This window comes from Citrus sinensis, chromosome 8 (genome assembly GCF_022201045.2).
Source record: "Citrus sinensis cultivar Valencia sweet orange chromosome 8, DVS_A1.0, whole genome shotgun sequence".
In the NCBI taxonomy this organism is placed as follows: Eukaryota; Viridiplantae; Streptophyta; class Magnoliopsida; order Sapindales; family Rutaceae; genus Citrus; species Citrus sinensis.
In genome coordinates, this window is record NC_068563.1 from 24721111 (window position 1) to 24744184 (window position 23074).

Genomic DNA, 23074 nt, shown 5'->3' on the forward strand with positions numbered 1-23074 from the left:
ACATGCGACATGCCCTGCGTCGCACGTGAGATGCGCGCGGCGTGCGCACCTCGCGCGCGCGACATGCCCTGCGTCGCACGTGAGATGCGCGCGGCGTGCGCACCTCGCGCGCGCGACATGCGCCTGTTGCACGCGAGATGCGCGCGGCGTGCGCACCTCGCGCGCGTGACATGCGCCTGTCGAACGCGAGATGCGCGCGGCACGCCCATCTCACGCGCGAGGCCGCGCCCTCGCGCGTAGGCTTGCGCAAGGGAAGCCAAGCGCGCGCGAGTTGCGCGCAGGCACGCAGTTCGCGTGCACGCTTGGCTTCCCTCGCGCGAGCCAGTCGCACCAAGAGGCAATGCGTAGTGTTGCCTTAATTTTTTTTTCTTTTGTTCAAAATTTTTTAATGTGTGATACTTTTAACTTGTACCAGATAAATGGGCAAATCAAAATTAGCATTGCATAACCCACCCGGACCGATTAAAGAACCGGGAATGATGAAGATACCTTATGTTGATCACTTCCCTGGGCGTATCACGAGTATGTGCAAATTAGATGTCGTTGTTAATGCCATCCGGGAAAAATTAACAAGGCAACAGTTGCAACTGTTCAAAGACAATATATTTTGCATTTCCTACAGTGCCGAAGCTATCCGTTCAGTGGCGTAATTGTGCACAATATATTGCTTCGGCAAGTGTCACATGGCGATGGAAATGACAAAGATGAGTTATGGTTTCAAGTTGGCGACCATTTGATACAGCTATTGATTGAAGAGTGGTGCCTTGTAACGGGACTTTGCTGTGGCGAAAAAGTATTCCTGACGAAGCATAAAACAAAGCATAGGTTACTTAATAAGTACTTTGGAGGCAGGAATCGGGATATAAATCTTGGGCAGTTCGAGGAAATATTTATGAACTTACACTTCAAGACTATAAATAACACTGATGCACTAAAAATTGCCATGTTTTACTTTGCCGATAGAGTGCTACATGGAAGAAAGGATCATTGTCAAATCAATTTCAATTTGCTTAATGAGGTAGATGACATAAATTACTTTCGAAGTATTCCGTGGGGTTGTTTGTCATGGGAAACAATATATAAAAGCATTGATAATCTATTGAATGGCAAAGCCAAAAAATTTAAGAAGGCAAGCGCAGAAAATCCATTGCATAGAATTGAGAAATACAACTTTTACGGCTTTACGTCAGCAGTGCATGTGAGTGAAGAAGTTTTTTTTATAACTTAGTTTTGTTATAATAAATATTTAATGACACGTTTTTTTACTTCATATCTTTCCTTGTTGAAGGCATGAATTTTTTAAGCGGTTGAAGGACTACCATTAGAGTGGGTGGAGAAAATTAGGAGGAAGGGTCCTCGGATCGTGCGATGGAAGCTCGTGGCTTCTTCAAATATTAACTTCGGCGAAGTGTATTCATACCTGAACGAGCGTCTTGTAAGTCATTTATATGTATGTCTGTATATAACTATTACATAAGATATGGTTATACTAATTGGAAATTTAGTAATCTTTACGACAGGATGGTACCATTTTCCAAACCCTCAAACCGGATGCAAAGGAGAGAGCCACAAATTATTGGAAGAGTGTTGAGGATTACGTGCCATATTTGCCAAGTTGGGTCCGTAATATGGGTATCATCTACAGTATCATTGAAAACCGGATGCAAAGTCATTTATATGTTTGTTTTTTTGGTATTTACTGTTTTCTGTTTTACTTGGTGCAGCACCAGCCTTTAATCAATGCGCCATCCAGTACAGGGCCAAACGAGGTGGATCCTGACCCCACGAGCCAAATAGGACTGGAGCAGAGTCCTGTTGAGGATGCCGGTGCTACCGACGACCATTATGAATTCGTACATGATTCAGATGACAGAAATGAGCCAGAGGTAACTTCTGTTGTCCTGAACATTTACAATGCACATATACCTATCCGGCATTTTGTCATTACTTTCTTATTTGCGTAAATTGTAGGCAAGGACTAAGTTCCACAATGATTATTTCATTGGACGACTGGATAAAATAGAGTCTTCTATTCACGAGTTGAGGTCAGAACTTCAGACTGGACACAGTTCCATTAACGAACTGAGGTCAGAAATTATGGCGGAACGCAGAGAAGCACAACAATATAGAGCATCGGTTATGGGGTTTATGGCTTCGTTTGGCGCGGGTGCTTCAAAGGGCGCGTACGGTGATTCTCCGTTTGGCCCCTCGCACACAGTGAGCAAGTTTCATATGTTTTCGTTATGTTATTATGATTTCAAACCCGAACTTATGTTAATATGTTCATCTCCTCGAAACAACAGGCCCCAGATGGCTATGGTCCGAACGTTGATGCTGGCTATGGTACGCATACTGATGCTGCTAATGACGACGAGCACACCCATATGTCCTTGTACAGTGTATATGGGGACATAAGTGATGACAATGTATAGATATTCACGGAGGCACCTCCCGACGTTAGTAAGTTTGGGCGTCCGTACTGACCGTCGTATATATTTGGCAGTCCTTACTTCATTCCTCCTTTCAAGAGAGTTAGGAATGCCAGGCCTATACCCGCACTCAACATTACGGACTATGAAATTGATGAAAGATCGAGTGTGGATATGAATCCGCTTAGGGGACTAGAAGACTCAAGGCTATGTGAGGAGTTTGATCAGTGGTTTGCCGACAACATTTCCGTGGATCGGTCTGTCCAACAATCTCGAAATTTCTTTGAAATACTCATGGGCAATGCTTCGATGGGGTGGTTTGGTGACGGGGTAAGTGTGTTTAATGGTTAGTACATTACAATACACAATAATATTTCTGCTGCCATGGATAATGATATAAATTTACTTGGTATAATCCCTTCACAGCATATTCACACGTATTACCGCTTGATCAGTGAGAAGCAACGGCGGTTTCCAAATGCACTACCACAGCGCGTCACGCATATAGATACATTCTTTTGGGCATCTTTTCGAATTTTATACTCATTAATTAACATTTCGATGTTTTAAATATCTCGAAATGTTATTAATTTTCTACTCATCGTGTAATAGGTGTTCCTAAAGCAATTATGGAACAATGGTAGTTGTAATGTCCATTCATTACAATATGGCAACAACTTGAGCAGCTATATGGATGGGCGGGAAGATCTCATGTCCAAACCGTTTACGGATGTCGATATGGTAAGAATTGTCACTCAATCTTATGGTAATTGTGTATAAAATATACTAATTTACCAATTTATTTATGTAGATATTTATCCCTGTGAATTTGGGCAGCGATCATTGGGTACTAGCTCGAGCGGACCTTCGCGTGAGGAGGATGCTGATTTACGACTCGTTGGTTACCTTTCGCGAGGATAAAACATATTTGCATAAATTCAAATCTCTTCAGGTCGTCTTCCCTCAATGGCTTCAAGATGTTGGATTCTACAACATTCGACCTGAGCTGCAGAGTGCCGACTCTTGGAAAGTAAGAATCGTTAAGGATGTGCCCCAACAAGAGCCTGAAAGTGGTGATTGCGGTGTATTTATGTTGATGTTTATAATGTATTTGATGTTCGGGCTAAAACTTGATTTTGATAGTAGCCACGGGCATTACTTCAGGAAGAAAATTGCTGTAGATATATTCACTGGCGATATTGCCTTGTAAGTCGTTGTATTGTATTCAGACTTGATGTATGGATGTAGATTGTTTTTCTAATAGATATAAACTTTTGATATATTCATATATTTAGCTATAAGTAATTATTCATCTACTTTAGTACTCATTATGCAAATGAACATAACATAATATACCTCATTACATATAATTGTAATATAAATTAAAATAAGAGTTCAGAATCCATAATTAGTTACAATAACACAGTCAGTTTGGATTCGACACAATGGGATTTTTACATCTCTTGCAGTTATGACCGGGTTGGTTGCATCGACCACATCTCACAGTTCTTCGATTAACATCTTCACCGATAGAAGGAATTCTTAACTCTGGACGACGACCAGGTGGTGGTGCTTCGATCGGTGGGTTAACTATGATTTCTTGGATTTCTTCTGGAATGTCCCAATCTGTCATGTCCCCAACCGGCTCCACTGGTTCTGCATATGCCATGACCAATGAATCTTTAGAGTAATAATCAGAGCAAAGACTTATGTAATCCACACGGACGATCAAACAAGCAGCAATTGCATGCGCACAAACAAGCTGATCGAGTTGGAATACTCTACAAGAGCAAGTTCTTTCATGAATGTCAACTATCCCTTCCTTCATACCACCACCCAAAACATGAAATCGATGCTGAGACACTGGCCGAACGGTCATTCTTTCGGCCAAAATTCTCCTTTCGCCGACTATCTCATCTGCCCACGTCGTTAGACGAGTGCTCATCGATTCAGCCACAAGTTTCCTATCATAAAACCATTGCTGTAATGTTTTTCTAAAGTGATCAATAAGATGAGCAATAGGAAATTTTCGCGGTTCCCTCATTAAAGAATTCACGCTTTCTGCAATGTTGGTGGTAAGTATATTGTATCTCCTACCTTCAAATTCGGACCTTGCCCAATTACACGTGCCCACATTATTCTCTAAGTAATCAGCCGCGGCCGAGTGGAGCATCCACAACCCTTCAAGTTGTCTTTTAAATTCTTCGTGTCCATATGCCTTTGCTGCATTAATAAAAGCTGGCTCGAATTGATCCCAAATAGCTTTGGACATCCTGAATTTAGACTTAATGTTGCCTTTGACATGGTAAAAACAAACTCCATGACCAACAATGTGAAATGCTTTTAAAACGGCTCGCTTGATGGCAGTGCATCGATCAGAGATAAATACTAACTCTGGCCTATCGCCAATCACTCCGTGTAACTTCGTCATAAACCATTCCCAAGCATCATTGTTTTCTGAATCCATGACCCCAATAGCTAACGGATACAGTTGATTATTACTATCCAGACATGTTGCTACAAACATGCTTCCACGATATAGCCCCTTCAAATGAGTGTCATCTACAGCGATCACATGCCTTATGTACTGTGTGAAGCCCTTGATGGAAGATCCAAGCGCAATAAAGTAGTATAAGAAATTATCATCTTCATCCCGCTGGAGGTGTGTCACTGTGCCTTCATTCGCTTTAGTCAAAACGTGAGAGTATTTGGGAAGTAAGTTGTATGACTCTGCAGAGTTCCCTCGTACTATTTCAAGACCGACTTCTTTAGCTCGATATACTTGCTGATATGTTAACTGAATCCCATATTCTTGCTGCATGTCTGCTCTAATATCATTCGGCGTGTATATCCGTTTATCCTGAATAAATTTATCCGCGATAAGATGGCTAACAACCCGATTCCTAACTTGACGGAGGCCACTAGGCAAAACCTCATTAGAGCACGTATGAACATTGTCAACTCTTCTCACTACCCAAGGAACATTATGCTCATCCGAACCTCTTGTTGCGCGAAGATGCCAATTACATGATTCCGAAGAACAGTGAGCCTCAAAGCGTGTTGTTGTGGACCGTGCAATCTTGAAATCAAACTTTTCCCGCAAGGCCACTTTGCGCAATTCCAGTATTAACTCATTCTTCTCAGCGAACAACTTTCCCACACCAATGTCGGCAGAATTACAGCTTCTAACTAAGTCTGGAGCAACCAAGTTTGAAGGCAAAATTAGAGCAAGACTCACCAGGGGATCAACTGTTGTCCTCCTCCTCGAACGGGCCATCGGAGGAATAGGTCGATTCTCTCTATTGTTAACAGGAATATTATACTGATGCTCATCCTCATCATTGATAGGAATATCGGAATGACCAGTGTCCCTATCATCAACTTCAGTATTGGAGTTCATGCTTTGCACATTATCAGCTTCTGTGTTGTTGGTGTTATAACCAGGATCATCATAACTGCGGAACTCATTATTCTGAAATGGAGAGTAATGTTGCCCTAACGATGTCCGTAATGGTAACACATTATCTTCAACATCCGCTAACGTAATGTCATTATCATCAATAGTGTCATTGTTTTCGTTGACTGGTGAGTAATGTTGTTAGAACGACATTTGTTGTGGTATCACATTTTCCTCAATATCGAGGACAGACTCGTTTGCTCTAAACGAACTTTCACTTTCCACAAGTGGCTCAGGATTTTCGGCCGGAACTCGAGGATGTGTGGTGACAACTATAGGGATGCATCCATAATTGACCACATCAGAGGCCATGTGCAGCACAACATTAACCATTTCATCATTAAATATATCCATAGGTAGTGAGCATGCACGATACATTGTGTTACTAGATCTCAAAGTTGTCTTCATTGACAAACTATATTCATTAGGATTTATCTGTAAAACTTCATACACTCTTGCCATAAATTGCTCAAACGTAGAATCTTTCCGAACTAAAAATGTTGTATTCTTCGCATTCACGTACTCCGTACGGCCATCTGCTAATGTCTCCCACCAACCGTCATAACATAATTGAAATACAACGGAATCCATTAAACCTAAAAAAAAATAAAAAAGATAAGATTTCACGCTACAAAACCTAGTAAAAATGAATATGTAGTACATTTATGTGGATGAAATGAAGTATGCAATTTTGAATTTACTTCGTCTCATCGTAAGCTTCGAAACGATATATTATACACCTAAAACGGACACATGTAGCCCACGTTATTACTTTCAGAAAATAACTTAAATTTAGTGAGACAGGCAGTGGGACAGGTGTCTGTCTCACATAAAACCAGCAGATTTATGTGAGACAGGCGCCTGTCCCGCTTGCCTGTCTCACATAAAACCAGTGGTAACAAGTGAGACAGGCGCCTGTCCCGCTTGCCTGTCTCACATAAAACCAGTGGTAACAAGTGAGAAAGACGTCTGTCTCACACGCCTGTCCCACTTGCTTGTCGCACATATTTTGGTGAGACAGGCAAGTGGGACAGGTGCCTGTCTCACATAAAACCAGCAGATTTATGTGAGACATGTGCCTGTCTCACTTGTTCTAGGCTTCTGTTTTACTCGATTTTTCAGGGGTTTCAATGATTGATTTTCATTTCTCAACTCAAACTAACTACTTTAACAAGTCACATTGTTTTGTTAATGAAAAATAACAACATTTGCAATAAAAACTCACTTCAATTTCGAACTCAAATGATAAAATCAATAGATTAAAAGTTTAGGTTATGGTAAGAGTATAAACTAACCTTAAGAAGCTCTCCAATTGATAATTATATCTTCAATTATGTAATGCTTGTTTGATGAAATTTGCTAATTTATTGAGAGTAATGGAATTTGTTGAGTGATGAAATTTGTTATGTTGAAAAGAGAAAAGTGGTGGAAGTGCTGGAATTGAAAAGGAAATAGTGGCACGCCTTTGTAAATTTGATGAAAATGATGAGGGTAATGTAGTCCAAGAATAGGGTGTTTGGCTACTTATGATAGAAAAAAGTTTGAGGGGTTAAAGTTGAAAAGTGCCTAATTTTTTTGGCTATTTTTGTAAATTTCCCTACTCTTACGGTGAGATTGACACGAACTCAGAGTGCTGTCTAAATTATTTTATAGTCTCACCCGTGCCTAGGGGTGGGTGGCAAAATGAATAAACAAATTGCATTTAAATAGTAAACGAATTGGATCAAAATGTTGTTAATCTCGATTTGATTTATTTAATTCATTTAGTAGAATTAATAAACAAATCGAATCGAATTTGGATTCGTTTACAATTCGTTTATCCTATAAGGAAGCAAATTGAATATGAATTCTTTTACAAAAATTATGATTAATAAACAAAAATTATGCAAAATAAAATATAAAAGACTATAAATTTAGCATCATATAAAATATGAACTTATTATCATTTAAAATTACCATATTAGTCTTCAAATTTTAAAATTTTTACATACATATTTAAGTATAAATAAGTAAAAAAAAATTTCTACAACTTGAAACGAAAAGCTCCAATTTACCAAATATAAAAAAAAAAACAACAATTGAAAGTCAGCATTATATACAAACCATGGGAAGAGACTATCAAGCAACAAATAATTCTAGTATAAATAAGTAATTTAATTAAACAAATTTTAAGCAAATATAGATCATATTCAATTTGTTTATAACTCATTTATTAAATGAATCCTAAACAAATAAATCAATGTTCTCAAACCCAGATTCAATTTATTTAATTAGCTAATCGATTCGAATCATCTATTTATTAAATGAATTAATTTTTTCAAACCCAAACTCATTTAATTTGCATCGAATCGAATCAAATAAACGAATCTTGACCTAGATTGCCACCCCTACAAGCTCCCACGTCTCCCTGAAATGGACGGTGTCGTTTTAAGTAATGAACAGAAACAACATCCTTCAATTCAATTAAAATTAAAAGACTTACCCTCCAAAAGGTATTTTGGACGAAAATACCCCTCATTTCAAATCCAAATCCAAACGAGTTAATTATAGGTTGTTAGAGGACAAAAATCAAATGAAATTTTATTAACAAGTTATAACTACTGCACATAAGGTGCTCGATGAAATTGTCTTAGGCTTTAGTTTTTTTTATTTATAAATTAACTGTTAAAACAAAGTTTAGTTGCTTCTTGTGTTGGTTTGAGTCAATGGAGAAAGATATGTTGATTTAAACCATTTGAAGATGATACTGGTTCGATAGGCACCATGTGTGCCTTTGTTTTGGTGCCTATGGCACCTGTGATTGATGGTGCTCGGCGGCGTAGAGCTGCTGCTGCTGCTTGGTGTGGATGAGGCTTTGGTGGGTGAGGTTAATGCTTTGGAACTTGAGCGGGCTAGATGCCAGTGAGTGTGATATCGTGTTCATAAAATGGTGCCGTTTTTCAGGTTCGCGCGGAATGCTCGTGGGAAAAGTATCATTTTGGTCCAAACATAAATAACAAATGACGAGAAATCACAAATGTTATTTAATAAACGATTTGTAATTTAGGGATAAAAATGTTATTTAATAATTTTGTAGTTAAATAAAAAGAATTTAGATATATTTTTTATATAGTAAAAGATTTATAGTTTAGTGATAAATGTATTATTTGATAATTTTAGAATTTTAATTCAAATATCAATAGCCACGTCATTTTATTTTTTAAATATTTTACAAAAATTACCTAAAATAAGGATATTTATATGTATTTAAAATAAATTTTTTTATATTTTTATAAAATTTAAATAACTAATCAAATTTGAGTTTTTGAGTTTAAAATGAATTCAAGTAAATATTTAAAAAAAATCTTAAATCAAATAAATTTTTTTGAACTCCTCCTTAATTTAAGTTTCTGAAGCAAAGCCAGAAAGCCATAACGTTCGTTGTGATAATAATGATCAGACGAAAGTGAAATTTCAGGCACGCGCTTACGCAATTAAGCTGACCACGCACGTTCTCATAAAAAATGACTGAAAAAAATATCTTAACCGTCTATCTTCCCATCGCAGCCGGTTACCGAACTCTTTCAACGATGTACAGCAAATCTAATTACGTTTTTAAAACGACAAGCCACCACCGCCAACAATCATAATTTGAAAAAATTTAAATAGCTTCGAATTTCATCCATCACGTTCCTTCAGGAATTCCAGAAGTCTCTCTCTCTCACTTCTCACGTTTGTGATCTTGTTCTGCTTCTGCTCATAGCGTTGACGTTTTAATTTTTGTAAGTAAATTATTAAAAAATCCGGTACCAAATCACAAATCATAATCACCATCAGCATCATTGAATGTCAAATTACAGCGGATCCTACTCTTCATCTCAATCCTACGCGCCCTCTGCGCCTTCGCTGCCGGAGACCCACAACAACTCCTCTTACAATAACTCATCTTCGGCTCAAAGCTATTATGCCCAGCCTCCTCCGCCTCCGCCGCCGTCGCAGCAGCAGCCGTACCCCGCGCCGAGTTACGGGCAGTTTTCGGCATATGGGCACTCCGCGTTTCCGCCGGGGACCCACCCAGATGTGATAAGGAGCTTTGAAATGGTTGATAGAGATAGAAGTGGGTTTATTGATGAGAATGAGTTGCAGCAAGCACTTTCTTCTGGGTACCAGAGGTTTAGTCTCAGTACTATTAGATTGCTCATGTTTCTTTTCAGGAATCCCCATGATTCGTTGAGAATTGGTAAGTTTTTAGATGCCCTTTAAGGGGGGGAAAAAATTTAAGTTCATATTTGGTTAGAATGAGATTTCCTTTTTTTGTGAATTTACCTAATTAATACAATTATTGAGATGGGTTTTTGGATCGCAAATTGAATAGGTGACTTTCAAATTTTAGATTACAATTTTTCATTTCTATGCCAATGGTTTTGACTTCTGTATCAAATTGGCTTTTTGGCTTTTTGCTTTACTTTGTTGGTATCTTTTAACTCTCCATGAAGATGAATTGATGTTAGCCTAAATCTACTGTTGCAGGGCCTAAAGAATTTGCTGATTTGTGGAGTTGCCTTGGTCAATGGCGCGTAAGTATCCTTACTGATTATTCTTTGAATTTTCAGAATCCTTCCAAGTAATTGATGAAAAGTTATATTCCAAATTTTTTTCATGCAACTCTCTTTTGTCATGCCTTTAACAACTAGCTTTTCCGGCTATGCCTGTTTTATGTTGGCATGATGGTTTCAATGTGTCAATCCTCTCTGTGTGGCTGGTTGGAATCTTTTGAAGGTTGAGTAAAATAGAAAGAAGTAATTTGCATTCTGTTAAAGATGTTGATCTTTGTCTTCTTGAAAACACTACCAAGCTTTTTGCTAAGGCAGAGTTTCTGAAATTCATTTTTGTCACTTGTTCAACATAAGTTTGATGAAGTGAATTCCCGCCTGAGCAATGAGTTTTATTCACTGCCGTGACTATCTAATGTTTTTCCAATATGCAAATTTTGTTTATATGATGTGTGGTACTGTACATTTTGTTTGTGCTTATGAAATTTGCTCTTGTAGGCTATATTTGAGAGATATGATCGAGACAGAAGTGGGAAAATTGATCTGATGGAATTGAGGGATGCTCTCTACAGCATTGGGTATGCAGTCCCACCTTCAGTTCTCCAGCTTTTGATGGACAAGTATGATAATAGAAGTGGAAGGCGGAAGCTTGGACTCAGTTTCGACAGTTTTGTTGAGTAAGGCGCCTCTTCCATTAATATCAATAGTTATTTTTGTTTATTCGTTTTCAGTTTTTTGAGAATTTTGATGTGCTATATTCATGTTGTTCTGTTTAATTTGATGTGCAGATGTGGAATGGTTGTAAAGGTGAGTCCACAAATTCCTACTATTTCTGGCTTTGAAGCTACGTTAGAATAGCTGTTACTGACCTCTTCAAATAAATTATAATTGGGTCAATCAATCGCCAAAGTTCATGTTCTGATGGCAGTTTGTAAATCTAATTTGCTATGCCAATGTGCATAGACGCCTATGAAAGATAAACTCAGTTTTTCTATTTGGAACCTAATAAACATTCTCTATTTAACAAGTCCAACTCCCCTCCTTTCATATTCATGCATTTGATCTCATTATGCAAACTTATTGTGATTTCAGGGTTTGACTGAAAAATTCAAGGAGAAGGATCCACGGTATACTGGGTCAGCCACGCTTACCTATGAATCATTCATGAGTATAGTCATTCCATTTATTGTGTCATATGATTGATTTAATTTGTACAATTAGCCTTGCAATGTTGATTTCTTTATTGTTAAAGTTCAAATACTTATCTGGGTTTGAAGTTGTATATTGAGAAATGGTAGGTATGAATGTGATATGGGATTCCCTCTTTTGTGAGAAGCGAGTATGACAATAATTCTTCCCATTTTTTCATTTTTAAAAATCTGAAAGGAAACATACTGTTGTTATTTTAATCTACAAAAAATTGAAAAGTGTTTTTTTTAGTTTTTTCTCTTTCGCTTAATAATTCGCTCTTCTCTTTCAAATTTCATTGTCTTCTTGGTTTCATTATTTTACTTTTTATTTAGCAAGAAGTGATTTCCATTGCTTCACTAAATAATAAAATCCCTTTTTTAATTTGCCTCAACCCACGCAAAATATAAATTATTAACGCTAAAACTACTTGATCTCACTGTCTTATTTGATCAATTTGATGAACTGTGAGTATGTCAGTTTAGTTCAGCTTGCTCCAGTTCCAGTGTTACTCTTCGAAGATTGACAAGCTTGGCTTAAAATTACATGCTACTTCCAACCATTCTCGTGACCCTCCTACATGCTTCCCTTCACTAGCACAACGGAGCGAAGGCAAGTAGAATTCCTTTGAAGAAGAGTTAAAACCAATTGGTTATCTCCAATATCTCGTATAAAAAATTAAAAATAATAAAGAGCCATTCATTAGTGTTTACTTGGATTGGATGAGATTTGTGTCGATAATTGCTTTTTATATTAAATGAATCGGACATTAGTTTTATATAATTTTTCCTCAGCAAATACACTCTCATAAATAAATCATGTAAATTGTTTAACTACTACTTCACGATAGCATGATTGTGGAACAATAATGAAATTTGGAAAGCAACGCGATGTGATAAGAGCTGCACTTGCTCGTCATAATGTCATATAAAAGCAAGCATATAATTATCATTAAAAACACGCACACACACACATTTCGTTTATTTGTCATGATATCATTTTTGTTACACTCATTTTGGTATGTTTTATAAAATATGCAAACGTGGGATGATTGTGAAGTTCAGTCCAGCCACACTTATCAATGACTCTGTCATACGATTGACAATCGAGTTTATATAATTTCATTAAATTTTTTTTCTCTAAAGTTTTTACTAAACTATTCGATTAAATTTATATTTAACGAAGAAGGTGTTGATATTAAGATTTTATTCACACATTGCTTTAAATTATAATTAATATAACCTAATATTCTGCTAATTAATGCATAAATTAATACTAATTTGAAATTAAATACATATGATATGTACATAAGACTTTTATCATATAACTGTTGCTTACTTCTTCTTAAAATTGATTTCAACTCGAATCTCGTCTCTAACTTTTTGTAATATTGAAAGAAGTTCCAGCATAGTATTGTCACTTTGCAACAAGAAATTATCCAATGCTACTATTGTTTTGAGAACTTATTTACATGGGAGAGGCTCATAGTAGAACTATCATCTTCAACTTTTTCTTAAATATTTAAGGATTATCAAGGGATTGCTTTACTCGATCAAGATTAAATCAAAATCATATCATGCAACTTAATAGAATCACTAAATTATCTAATTATACTACCTCGCTCTTTTTTCATAAAGATTCTTATTATGAATGCGATATTATCTTTATAAAATAATAAATTATTATTAATTTATTGATATATTAATATTCGTTAAATTAATAGTTTTTTCAATAATCCAAAAACTATTAATTTATCGAGATTCTATTGTGCCATATTATCCCATCATGTTAAAACTGGCAGAGAGAAACTCATTATGTCATAAAACAATCACTTTTCTATTTTGGTTTTTAAAAAGTATATTTTTGATTCATTTTAAAAAATATGAGAATCAACTGAGCATTTGGTGTAAACCCTTAAGGATCAAAAGATCAGTCAGCATGTTCAGTATACAACCGAAAAGGCTTTACCAAGTGTTAATGTTTAGCTTTAAAAAAAAAAAAGGAATGTAATAAGATTTCGACACTACAAATTGCTTTTCCGATATGCATCCACTTTAAGCACATCCTCGTCAGTCAGCACTACTAGCAATTTTTTTCCTTTTTCTTCTTTTTGGCAGCCGAACTACTCGTACAATAAAAATTTTTATTCTTTATTAATACCATTATCTTAACAATAATTTTATTAGGTATTTGAAAACTATTTTATTTTTTTAAAAAAATAATAGATTCTTTTTAAGACAAAAAAATAAAAATAGATGTTGAAAGCATTTTTGTGAGTAAAATAGTCGCATGTTTTTAACATGTTAGTCAGCGAATTTTGATAAATTACAAACTTTCCTTTACTGGAAAGGAAAATTTTATGAAATAGCAGAAAGTTCCATGACTAAGTGAAACTATTTAAAACTATATATCATTTAATTCATGTATAAATGAATTATAAATTACATGATTAATCAATTGTCTACGAAACTTAGAAAGGAGTTCATATACTTTGTGAATAAGGAAAATTATCATAATCTGACGAATTTGAACATGAAGGTGCTGTTCGTTCTTGTTAGATGAATGCACTTGAATAAAGTTGTGTGATCATTGTATCAACTTTCTTGTTTTCTCGTTTTTGTCATTTTTAATTGTTTCTGTAGATCCATAACCGAGCATGGTTATAACATTGATATACTCAGTTTGGTTTCGTGCACAATTGAGCTTCCTTCACATTTATATATTGTTACTTAGTTTTCTCTAATATCTCGCACGAGAAAATAACAAAAACATTTATTTGTGATTATTGAATGATGTTTTTGATAATAATCACTTATTATATAGAAAGCAATAACACTAGTATCGTTTGTTATAGATAAATACATTTTCATAAACAAATCATTTATATTGCTTACCCACTACTATACTGGCTGTGTATGAACGTCACACAATTTAGGTTTGTAATTTTTTTTTTTCTAGAGAGATTGTGTGTTCACTTGTAAGACGTGAGAATCAGATTAAGAATATGAGGGCTACCACCGTGTTTCCATTTCGTTTAGGCGGATTAGGGATTTTGAATCATTGATAATTTTTGCTGGAATGGATTAAAGAATCGGAATTATTCATAGTTTTAACGGAAATTGAAATTAAAATCGTGGTTCCAGATAAATTTAGAAATGGGAAATTTCCCATTTGTTAAGATTTTTTTATTTTATCTCCATTAAAATTTTTATTATAAATTGCCTTCAACCAATTTTTGTTATTTTTATATTTGGTCCTTATAAAATTTATGAAAATACTCAAAAATTTATATAATTTGCAAGTAGATCTTTTATTATTTTTAATAATAATTAAAATAATATATTTTAAATAACATTAATATAATAATAATAATGAAATTAAATAATAATATTTATTATTATTATTATTATTAAAATTTATTAATTTTATTGTTTTAATGAATATTATTTTCATTATTATTGAGGATTTTTTAGTAATTTGTAACAATATAATTTATTTCGATTTCGATTCCAAGATAAATTAAACACAATTAATAGTAATCCAACTCATTCTGATTTCGATTCCTCCATTTCAAATAAACAATTTATTTTGATTCTCATTCTTGCATTCTCTATTCCAATTCCAATCCATTTCTATTTATGCACATTCCGATTTCATCTCATTTCGATTCTATTTTAATAAACGCAGCATTACTTTTTAAGAATTTGTTTATTATTATTATTATTATTATTATTATTCTCCACTATAGGCTAGAATAGTTTGTTCCCTACATTCTTTAGAAATCATTAGAATAGTTTGTGTTTGAGGGATAGAGGGGGAGCACGATTGGGTGCATTTCAACAAAAATCATGTTCTCCTCGACATTCGGGTGGTAGAAAGCCTCCTCAAGGTATTCTCAGATGGAGCTCAAATAATAAAGAGGCAAGCAGATTTCTTTGCAAATGTGCTCACGAAAGGATTCTGTGAGAAAAGACTTAAACCCAAGTCAACCTGGAGACACGGCAAAGAGTCAACGCATAGATATTCTCTCAAGAATCAGGACATGACCCACATCCACTAGTGGCTACTCTACTTATCAGTAACAGGAGTCTCGATCCTCTATAAAAACCCTTGAAAATTCAAAACCAGGTAAGTAATCTTTTTTCCTCTCTACCGTTGAGCTCTTTTCTTCTTTTTCTTTCTATCTCTAAAACTTTCTCCAATTTCCTTTAGATTTCTTTTAAAGCTTTCTTGTTTGAAAGTAAATGGTACAAGTTTTTCTAAAAGGCCGAGATAATTGACTTGAGCATCAGAGGATCCATATTGAAAAATCTCTAGCATCTCCCTAACCATTCTCTGTGAATGCAGATGATCTTTCACAGGACATGCTCGAGGTTGACATTACCTGCTCTAGTGAAAAGCTGCAGCGTCAAGCCATCTCCTCGAAAAAAAATTAATGTGTTGGCGTGGATATTGGCCGTAACAAGCTTGATTAAATTTCTAAATCAACATTTTGACGACGCCATCTATGGGGATGAGATGAAAAGTTACTTCTACCAGAGCAAATTTAAGAAAGAAAATTTGTATTTAAAAGAAAGCGCAAATAAACATGAATATAGGGGATAACGACGCCCAAGGAACTAGATCCAGTGGAAGAAATTCAGTAGAGAACCAAGACATCTCGGAGCCTAGCAATAGAATGTTTCGAAACGAGCAGAACCTAGGGGCAGGAAATCTAATGTGAGGCAAGCAGAATCCAACAATGCTGCAGGAGGGGTGAATATTGAAGAAAGAGAGCTACGGTAGTATTTGCGAGACATTGAGTAAGAACGTTAATAGATTGCCGCGCAAAATCCTCGTCAGGTAGGAGAATTAGAAGGTGAAGTGCGAAGGCTGGCCCAAATTATTAAAGAAATGCAAAGTCAGGGAAGGGCCGAAGCTGAAGAATCATGCTAGATAACGGATCCTCACTGTCAGCGAAAATTATGCGAGCAACAATGCCAAAGGACTTTCGATTCCCCAGTCTAAAATATTCCAGGAAAAGCGTCCCTTCGGTGTACATTAAACGTTTCAATGACATGAATGGGGTGCAAAGCTTAATGCCATTACAAAGGTGTAGAGTATTCCCATTGACGTTGGAGGGGCGAGCTTGTGAATGGTGTCATAAGTTAACACACGGGAGTAATGGAAGTTTGGAATAGATGTGTAGGGACCTTATAGAACAATTGAAGGAGCAATAACTCCAGAAGACAATATGATGGAGCTGATGGGGATCAAACAAGGAAAGGATGATTCTTTTAAGGCGTTTGTCAAGAGGAATCGCCATGCAGTCCTCGATCTTGGAGCCTTCAACCACCCCTAAGCTCTAAGGGGATTAAAGGAGTAAAGATATAGCGGTTGTGGTACAACATGAGGAGTCTAGCAATACACACTTATTTTGTCACTTACGAGCAAGCAAAGAGGGATATTGAGATCGAGGAGGAAAAGACAGCAAGGGTTAGGAGCGAACAATCGGAGGAGCTGAGATGCAGGGAGAAGAGAGCTTAGAAAGGGAAGGGGCCAGTCAGGCACAATGAAGACCATTAGCGAGCAGGGGAGCAGAAGGCCGAGCAGCTCCTTACTCCTGTTACCAGAAACCACCATCATTTCCTCATAGCAAAGACCCACCTTACCATTTTCTGAACTAGCTCTATAACCACCCTACCACACAACGCTCCAGCAGCTAACCCCACACAAAATACTAGATTCTATAGGCCGAATCCGCAACCATCAACCCCTGCTCACAACAGTTTTCCAAGGGATAAAATGATGCAAATGATTGACCAGAGTACTACTTATGGGCAGTATACACTCTTGAAGATCTCGCTGCAGGAGTTGTTCTATGCAATAAAGGATCGGGGTCTGCTGCATCCTTCAGCACCATTTGCAAATCACATTTTATTCTCGTGTAATTACTAAATAAACCCATTAAACATACTGAGTTTTCAATTTAGCTTTTGGCATATTTTGCTTTACTTTGTTGGTATCTTAACCCTCCCTGGAGATGGATTGATGTTAGCTTAAATCTACCGTTGCAAATCCTAAAGAATTTGCTGATTTGTGGAGTTGCGTTGGTCAACTGTCCTTCGTGCCATTAACAACTAGCTCGTTGGGTTATGTCTTGTTTTATCTTGGCAAGATGGGTTCTGTATGTCAATCCTCGTAGTGTGGCAAGTTGACGTTTTTGTAGGAAAATTGGGTAATCTTGAAAGAAATAATTCGCATTCCATTAATACCAATAGTTTATTTTTACTTTTTGTTGGGCTACTGTCCTTTTCAAGTAAAATTATAATCAAACAATGAATTGCAAAACATCATGTTCTTATGATAGTTTAATTTGTCATTATCAATTTCTATTTGGAAGCTAAACATACTCTAGGATAAATAAACCAGCCTCTTTTCATGATCATGCATTTTATCTGATTACGAAAACTTCTTGTGGTTTCCGGGTTTGACTGAAATATTCAAGGAAGGATCCGCGATGTGGCTCACCCACGCTGACTTGTGAACCATTCATAAGTACGGGCATTTCATTTTTTGTGATGTATGATTGATTTAGTACCTTGATTTCTTTATTGTAAAGAGTTTAATTACTTATCTAGGACTGAATTCGTTTGTATATTGAAAAATGGCGAATATGACGGTAAAATAGAATTCCTCTCTTCTCTGACAAGCAAGTATGACCATAACTCATCTCAATATTTTCCATTTTTAAAATTTGGAAGGGAACATACTGCCGTTATATTTATCAGCAATAAAAAAAATATATATTCTCTCTTTGGCTTAATATTCCATTCTTCTCTTTCAAGTTCCATGTTTGTCATTGAGTCAATGATTAGTATTAAAAATTGTTTGATTATCAAGCGATAAAAATATTATTTTGTGCTTATATTATAATTTATATTTGTGTTTATACAATATATTAAGAATTATTAATTATGTCTTAACTATATTTAATTGTGTATTTTTGTGTGTTTATTAGGTAAAATATTACTTTCACGTAATTCGAGGCTCCAAACAGATAAATGGATGTCAAATTTGGATTCTGAAGGTCCGAAAACCTTAAAATAAGTCAAGATCGGCTTAAAATTGAGCTTGTGTAAAAAAAAGTCGACTTTTTATGTTGATTGAGCACTGATTGGATGATAAAATGAGCTTACAGTAGATACGATTGCATTGGATAACTGTCAATTTTGACTAAATCTCAACCATTCATAATTCAATGATCATGATCGTGCCACATGACAATGGTTGGTGAAAATTACATTATTGTTTTAATCTCATTACATCTTTTTTTCCTTTTCACTCAATTGTTCAACTAACTAACAAAAAATTATCTTCTTATCTTCTTACCAAAAGCGATTGTAGAAACGAAATTTATTTAAGTGCATAATCACGCAATCTGCTAGTAACATCATCTAACTTAATCCTAGATTCCTAGTTGTTGGCTATTAAATTACTTGACAAATTGAACGAATTAGAATATTAATTTTGTAACGTATGTATGCATTTACCTTCAATCCCTAAATTTGCTAACTTTAAAATAATTAACTTTAACACAAACTCTCGAATTAATTGAAAACATTAATAAATAATTCTAATCAAATCCCATTATTTAAGTGTTCATGAGAAATGAAAATATCACAAGCACATATCTCTGAATTGTTGAGTTGTGTCTCATATTAGTTAGTAAATGAGAGTTATTGGGTTTACAAGTAGGATAAGTCTCTCCATTTAATAAACTAGTCTTTTGGTTTGGATACTTAGAAATGAGTGGTACCAGAATTTAATGGGCATGTCAGACGAAAGAATCTAATGGTAGAATAACTCAAGTGTGTTGAACGAAAGGATTGTCTAGAGGTAGTTTCATCTGAGGGAGAAATTTTTTATTTGTGTCTCATATTGGCTACTAAAATGGATTTACTCATATTGTATCTCATATTGGCTAGTAAAGGGTAGTTACTTGGATAGGTAGTATAGGTCCATTCACTTATAGACTATTCTTTTGAGTTAGATACCTATAAATCCTAGCTAGGCCCAACCCCTAGCATGAATCCAAAATATTAACTTCCTTTCTAGAAATTTCAATATAATATAGTATATTATTAAATTGACATCCAATTTTAGCTACAGATAATGCCTTGTGCTCGAGGGGTTTTTGCATGGTATCTCAGTGTGTTTATGGTCGAGCTGCTGAGACCTCTCAGCACTTATTTGTTAACTGCCAGCGGGTCCGCCAAATTTGGGTTTATTTTCAATGGATAGTGGGTATGCGAGATATTGTTTTTCTAACTCCCCGTGCTTTGCTTCTTCATTGGCGGTGGTGTGCCCCTTCTTGGCATCATCTTCGGGTCCTTTTGCCTTGCTTTATTTTGTGGAAAGTTTGGAAGGCCCGTAATGCTTTCCAATTTAATTAGTGGTCTTTCTCTATTGATGCGATCATCTTTCAGGTGGATTCAGATCTCAGGCTAACTAGTTCTGCTTTTGGTTTTAAGCCTTCTCAATTGAGGGGGAGTCTTCGGTTCTCGGATTGCAGAAAGTTTGCGAGTTATGGCCCTACGTAAGAGGCATATTTGATTGGTTTCTTGGATGAGGTCGGCTCCTGGGGTGGTGAACCTGACTGTGGATAGGTGTTCTAGAGGTAATCTTAGGATAGCTCCTTCGAGGTTATTCTGCGAGATCATCGAGGTGTGGTTTTGGGTGCTTTTGGATCCTTTCTTGGCCGCCAGCCGATACTTTATGCTAAGCTCATGGCTGTGTGTGAGGGGTTGGAGCTTGCTACTCAGCATGGTTATCTTATTCTTGACGTGGAGTCGAATTTGGCTACGGTTGTTTCTTGGATCCATTCTTGGGATCCTATTTGTTGGGATTGTGCTTACTTGCTACGTCGGGTGTGCTATTTCACATCCTCTTTGCCTATCTTAGCCAGGCATGTTTCATGAGGCTACCTCTAGCTGCTGATTTTTTGGCCAATTGGGCGTGTTCCCACCGTGTCAGTAGGTGTTTCTCTTGTTCCCACGATTTTTCCATTGGCTTATCTAGTATTCTCCATTTAGATGTTCGGGTTGTTCCTCATGTCAGCTGCTAGCATTGTTGGCTTTCTATTTCTTTTATTCTTTATTGGCTATTCATGTGTATTTGCATTTACTTTTGGGGATTTTTTCTATGTCCCCTCCTTTTGTATTCATTATATTTTTTAATTTATATTATAGGTAAAGGTATTGCCTAACCCCCTACCTTCAGATGATTTTTTTAAAAAAAAAATCAACATTCATTTGAACACGGCCAATGAAATGAACTAAATTGCACATAATTCGAATATGTAATTTATAAAATATGGACGTCCAAACCTAGTTACTGAAGAAATTGTATGAATCAATCATTTATCAATGAGTAACATTACAATTTATACAAGTTAGGCATACTTGGCTGATAAGCCAAAACATTATAAGATAAGTCATAACATATATGATAAATACAAGCTAAGCCATAACCTATATGATAATTACAAGCTAACAGTAAAGAGCTATAAGATAAGATTACAAGTTATTGAAACATAGAGTAGTTATCTATGTACATGTTTGGCTAATACGCCCCCGCAAGATAGGTGTTCCATCTAGAACTCCTAGCTTGGAACGTGCAGCAATATAACGACTGTGAGACAATGGTTTAGTCAAGGTATCAACCAACTGATTTTCTGAAGGAATATAAGAAACACAAAGAAGACCTGCTACAATTTTATCACAAACAAAATCAAAATCAATTTCTACGTATTTCATCTTTGAGTGATAAATCGGATTTGAGCATAAGTATGTCGCTCCAAGATTATCACAATGTAGAACAGGCGTAGAAAAGTTTATACCAAGTTCAACCAACAAGTTCTTAATCTAACATATTTCTGAAACAGCAACAGCTATTGCTCGAAATTCTGCCTCTGTAGATGATCGAGCAACAGAATGTTGCTTTTTAGATGACGATGAAATTGGATTACCTCCAAAATAAATAACATAGGGACTAGTAGAACTGCGATCAACAAGATTTCCTCCCCAATCAAAATCAGAGTAAGCTATCAAGGAATGCGATTGAAATGAGCGTAGATGTAAACCATGAAAAATTGTCCCTTTCAAATATCTAAGTATTCGCTTAGCAGCTTGCCAATGAATTTGTGAAGGTTGTTGCATGAACTGAGATAATTTGTTGACAACAAAACTAATATTCGGTCGAGTTAACGTTAGATACTGTAAGGCTCCAATAAGTTGACGATATAGAGTGGAATCGACTGGTGGTGCCTCATCATTTAATTGAAGTGTAACTGATGAGGAAAGATGAGTACCAATTACTTTAGCATCACACATGTCAAAACGCTGCAGGAGCTCACGAATGTAAGAGTGCCGTGACAAGACAATTCCAGTGGTTGTTTAAAGCCCCCAAATCTTTAAGAGAGAATTTAGCTGAAAGAGCATCAATGAAGTGAGAAATAAATGCATTATGGTTGACCGTTATAATAATGTCATCAACGTAGGCAATAAAGTAGACTCGTACACCATTTTTGTTATAAATAAACAATGATGCATCAGATCGACATTAATGAAAACCATAAGCAAGCAAGAAATAATGTAAAGCTATAAACCATGCACATGGAGCCTGTTTTAAGCCATAAATTGATTTATTCAACCTGCACACAAAATTAGGTTTGTTAGTATCAACAAAACCACTGGGTTGTTTCATGAATACTTCCTCTTGAAGATGACCATGGAGAAAAGAATTATTAATAGCTAGTTGCCGTAAGGACCAACCACATGCCAAAGCCAGAGAAATAACCAATCGAATTGTAGTAGGCTTAATAACTAGACTGAAAGTTTCATGAAAATCAATCCCAGGATGCTGATGGAAACCTTTAGCTACTAGACGAGCTTTAAATCGATCAATATTACCATCAGGTTCCTTTTAACCCGAAACACCCACTTACTACCGACAAGGTTCTGATTAGGTGATGGAGGTACAAGGTCCCATGTGTTATTTGAGATAAGGGCACGATATTCAGTAGTCATGGCAGCAAGTGATTAAGGATCTTTAAGTGCATGTGTAATGGAGGTGGGTTCACAAGAAGTTGGCAATGGATGATTGGAGCGTACTTGTAGATGGTCTAAAGTGGAAGAAAAAAAAAATTGGTTTATGGATGTTATTTTGGGAGCGAGTTGTCATTCGGTGCATTCGAACAAGTGGATTTGATGAAGAATTAGGTTTAGATAAAGTTGAATGAGGATTATTGGGTTCTGAAATGGTGGTTGGAATTTCAATGAAATTAGGAGATGATAAGGACGTGAGGATCTGGGGACTTATGGTGATGAGGCTAGTATTTGGTGGGTATGATGAATGATTATTGGTGGTGGGGTCAAGAGAGTTCTCTTGGAATGAACTTGGAGGTTGTATATTTGAATTAGAATTTG

General features: G+C 36.1%; 3 protein-coding genes and 1 long non-coding RNA gene across 4 annotated transcripts; 3 read left to right on the forward strand and 1 right to left on the reverse strand.

The window, feature by feature from the left end:
* Positions 1-419: 419 nt before the first annotated feature.
* Positions 420-3695, forward strand: LOC127899412 (uncharacterized). The gene is made up of 8 exons (XM_052432790.1): positions 420-522; positions 1305-1435; positions 1521-1619; positions 1725-1886; positions 1972-2217; positions 2304-2759; positions 2856-3170; positions 3241-3695. Exons 1-6 carry the CDS (start codon positions 420-422, stop codon positions 2430-2432), a joined length of 870 nt encoding a protein of 289 aa, XP_052288750.1. The 3' UTR covers positions 2433-2759; positions 2856-3170; positions 3241-3695.
* Positions 2604-3639, forward strand: LOC127899413 (putative ubiquitin-like-specific protease 1B). The gene is made up of 4 exons (XM_052432791.1): positions 2604-2759; positions 2856-2951; positions 3042-3170; positions 3241-3639. Exons 1-4 carry the CDS (start codon positions 2604-2606, stop codon positions 3637-3639), a joined length of 780 nt encoding a protein of 259 aa, XP_052288751.1.
* Positions 3696-9394: 5699 nt separating the features above from the next.
* LOC102608263 (probable calcium-binding protein CML48) lies at positions 9395-11753 on the forward strand. Its single transcript, XM_006487873.3, has 5 exons — positions 9395-10105; positions 10396-10442; positions 10917-11095; positions 11207-11225; positions 11511-11753. Exons 1-5 carry the CDS (start codon positions 9712-9714, stop codon positions 11619-11621), a joined length of 750 nt encoding a protein of 249 aa, XP_006487936.1. The 5' UTR covers positions 9395-9711; the 3' UTR covers positions 11622-11753.
* A 9624-nt stretch (positions 11754-21377) lies between these two features.
* LOC127899182 (uncharacterized) lies at positions 21378-22776 on the reverse strand. Its single transcript, XR_008051135.1, has 2 exons — positions 22594-22776; positions 21378-22075 (listed from the first exon to the last, which is right to left on the reverse strand). It is a non-coding gene; the product is annotated as an uncharacterized LOC127899182 (long non-coding RNA).
* Positions 22777-23074: the final 298 nt, after the last annotated feature.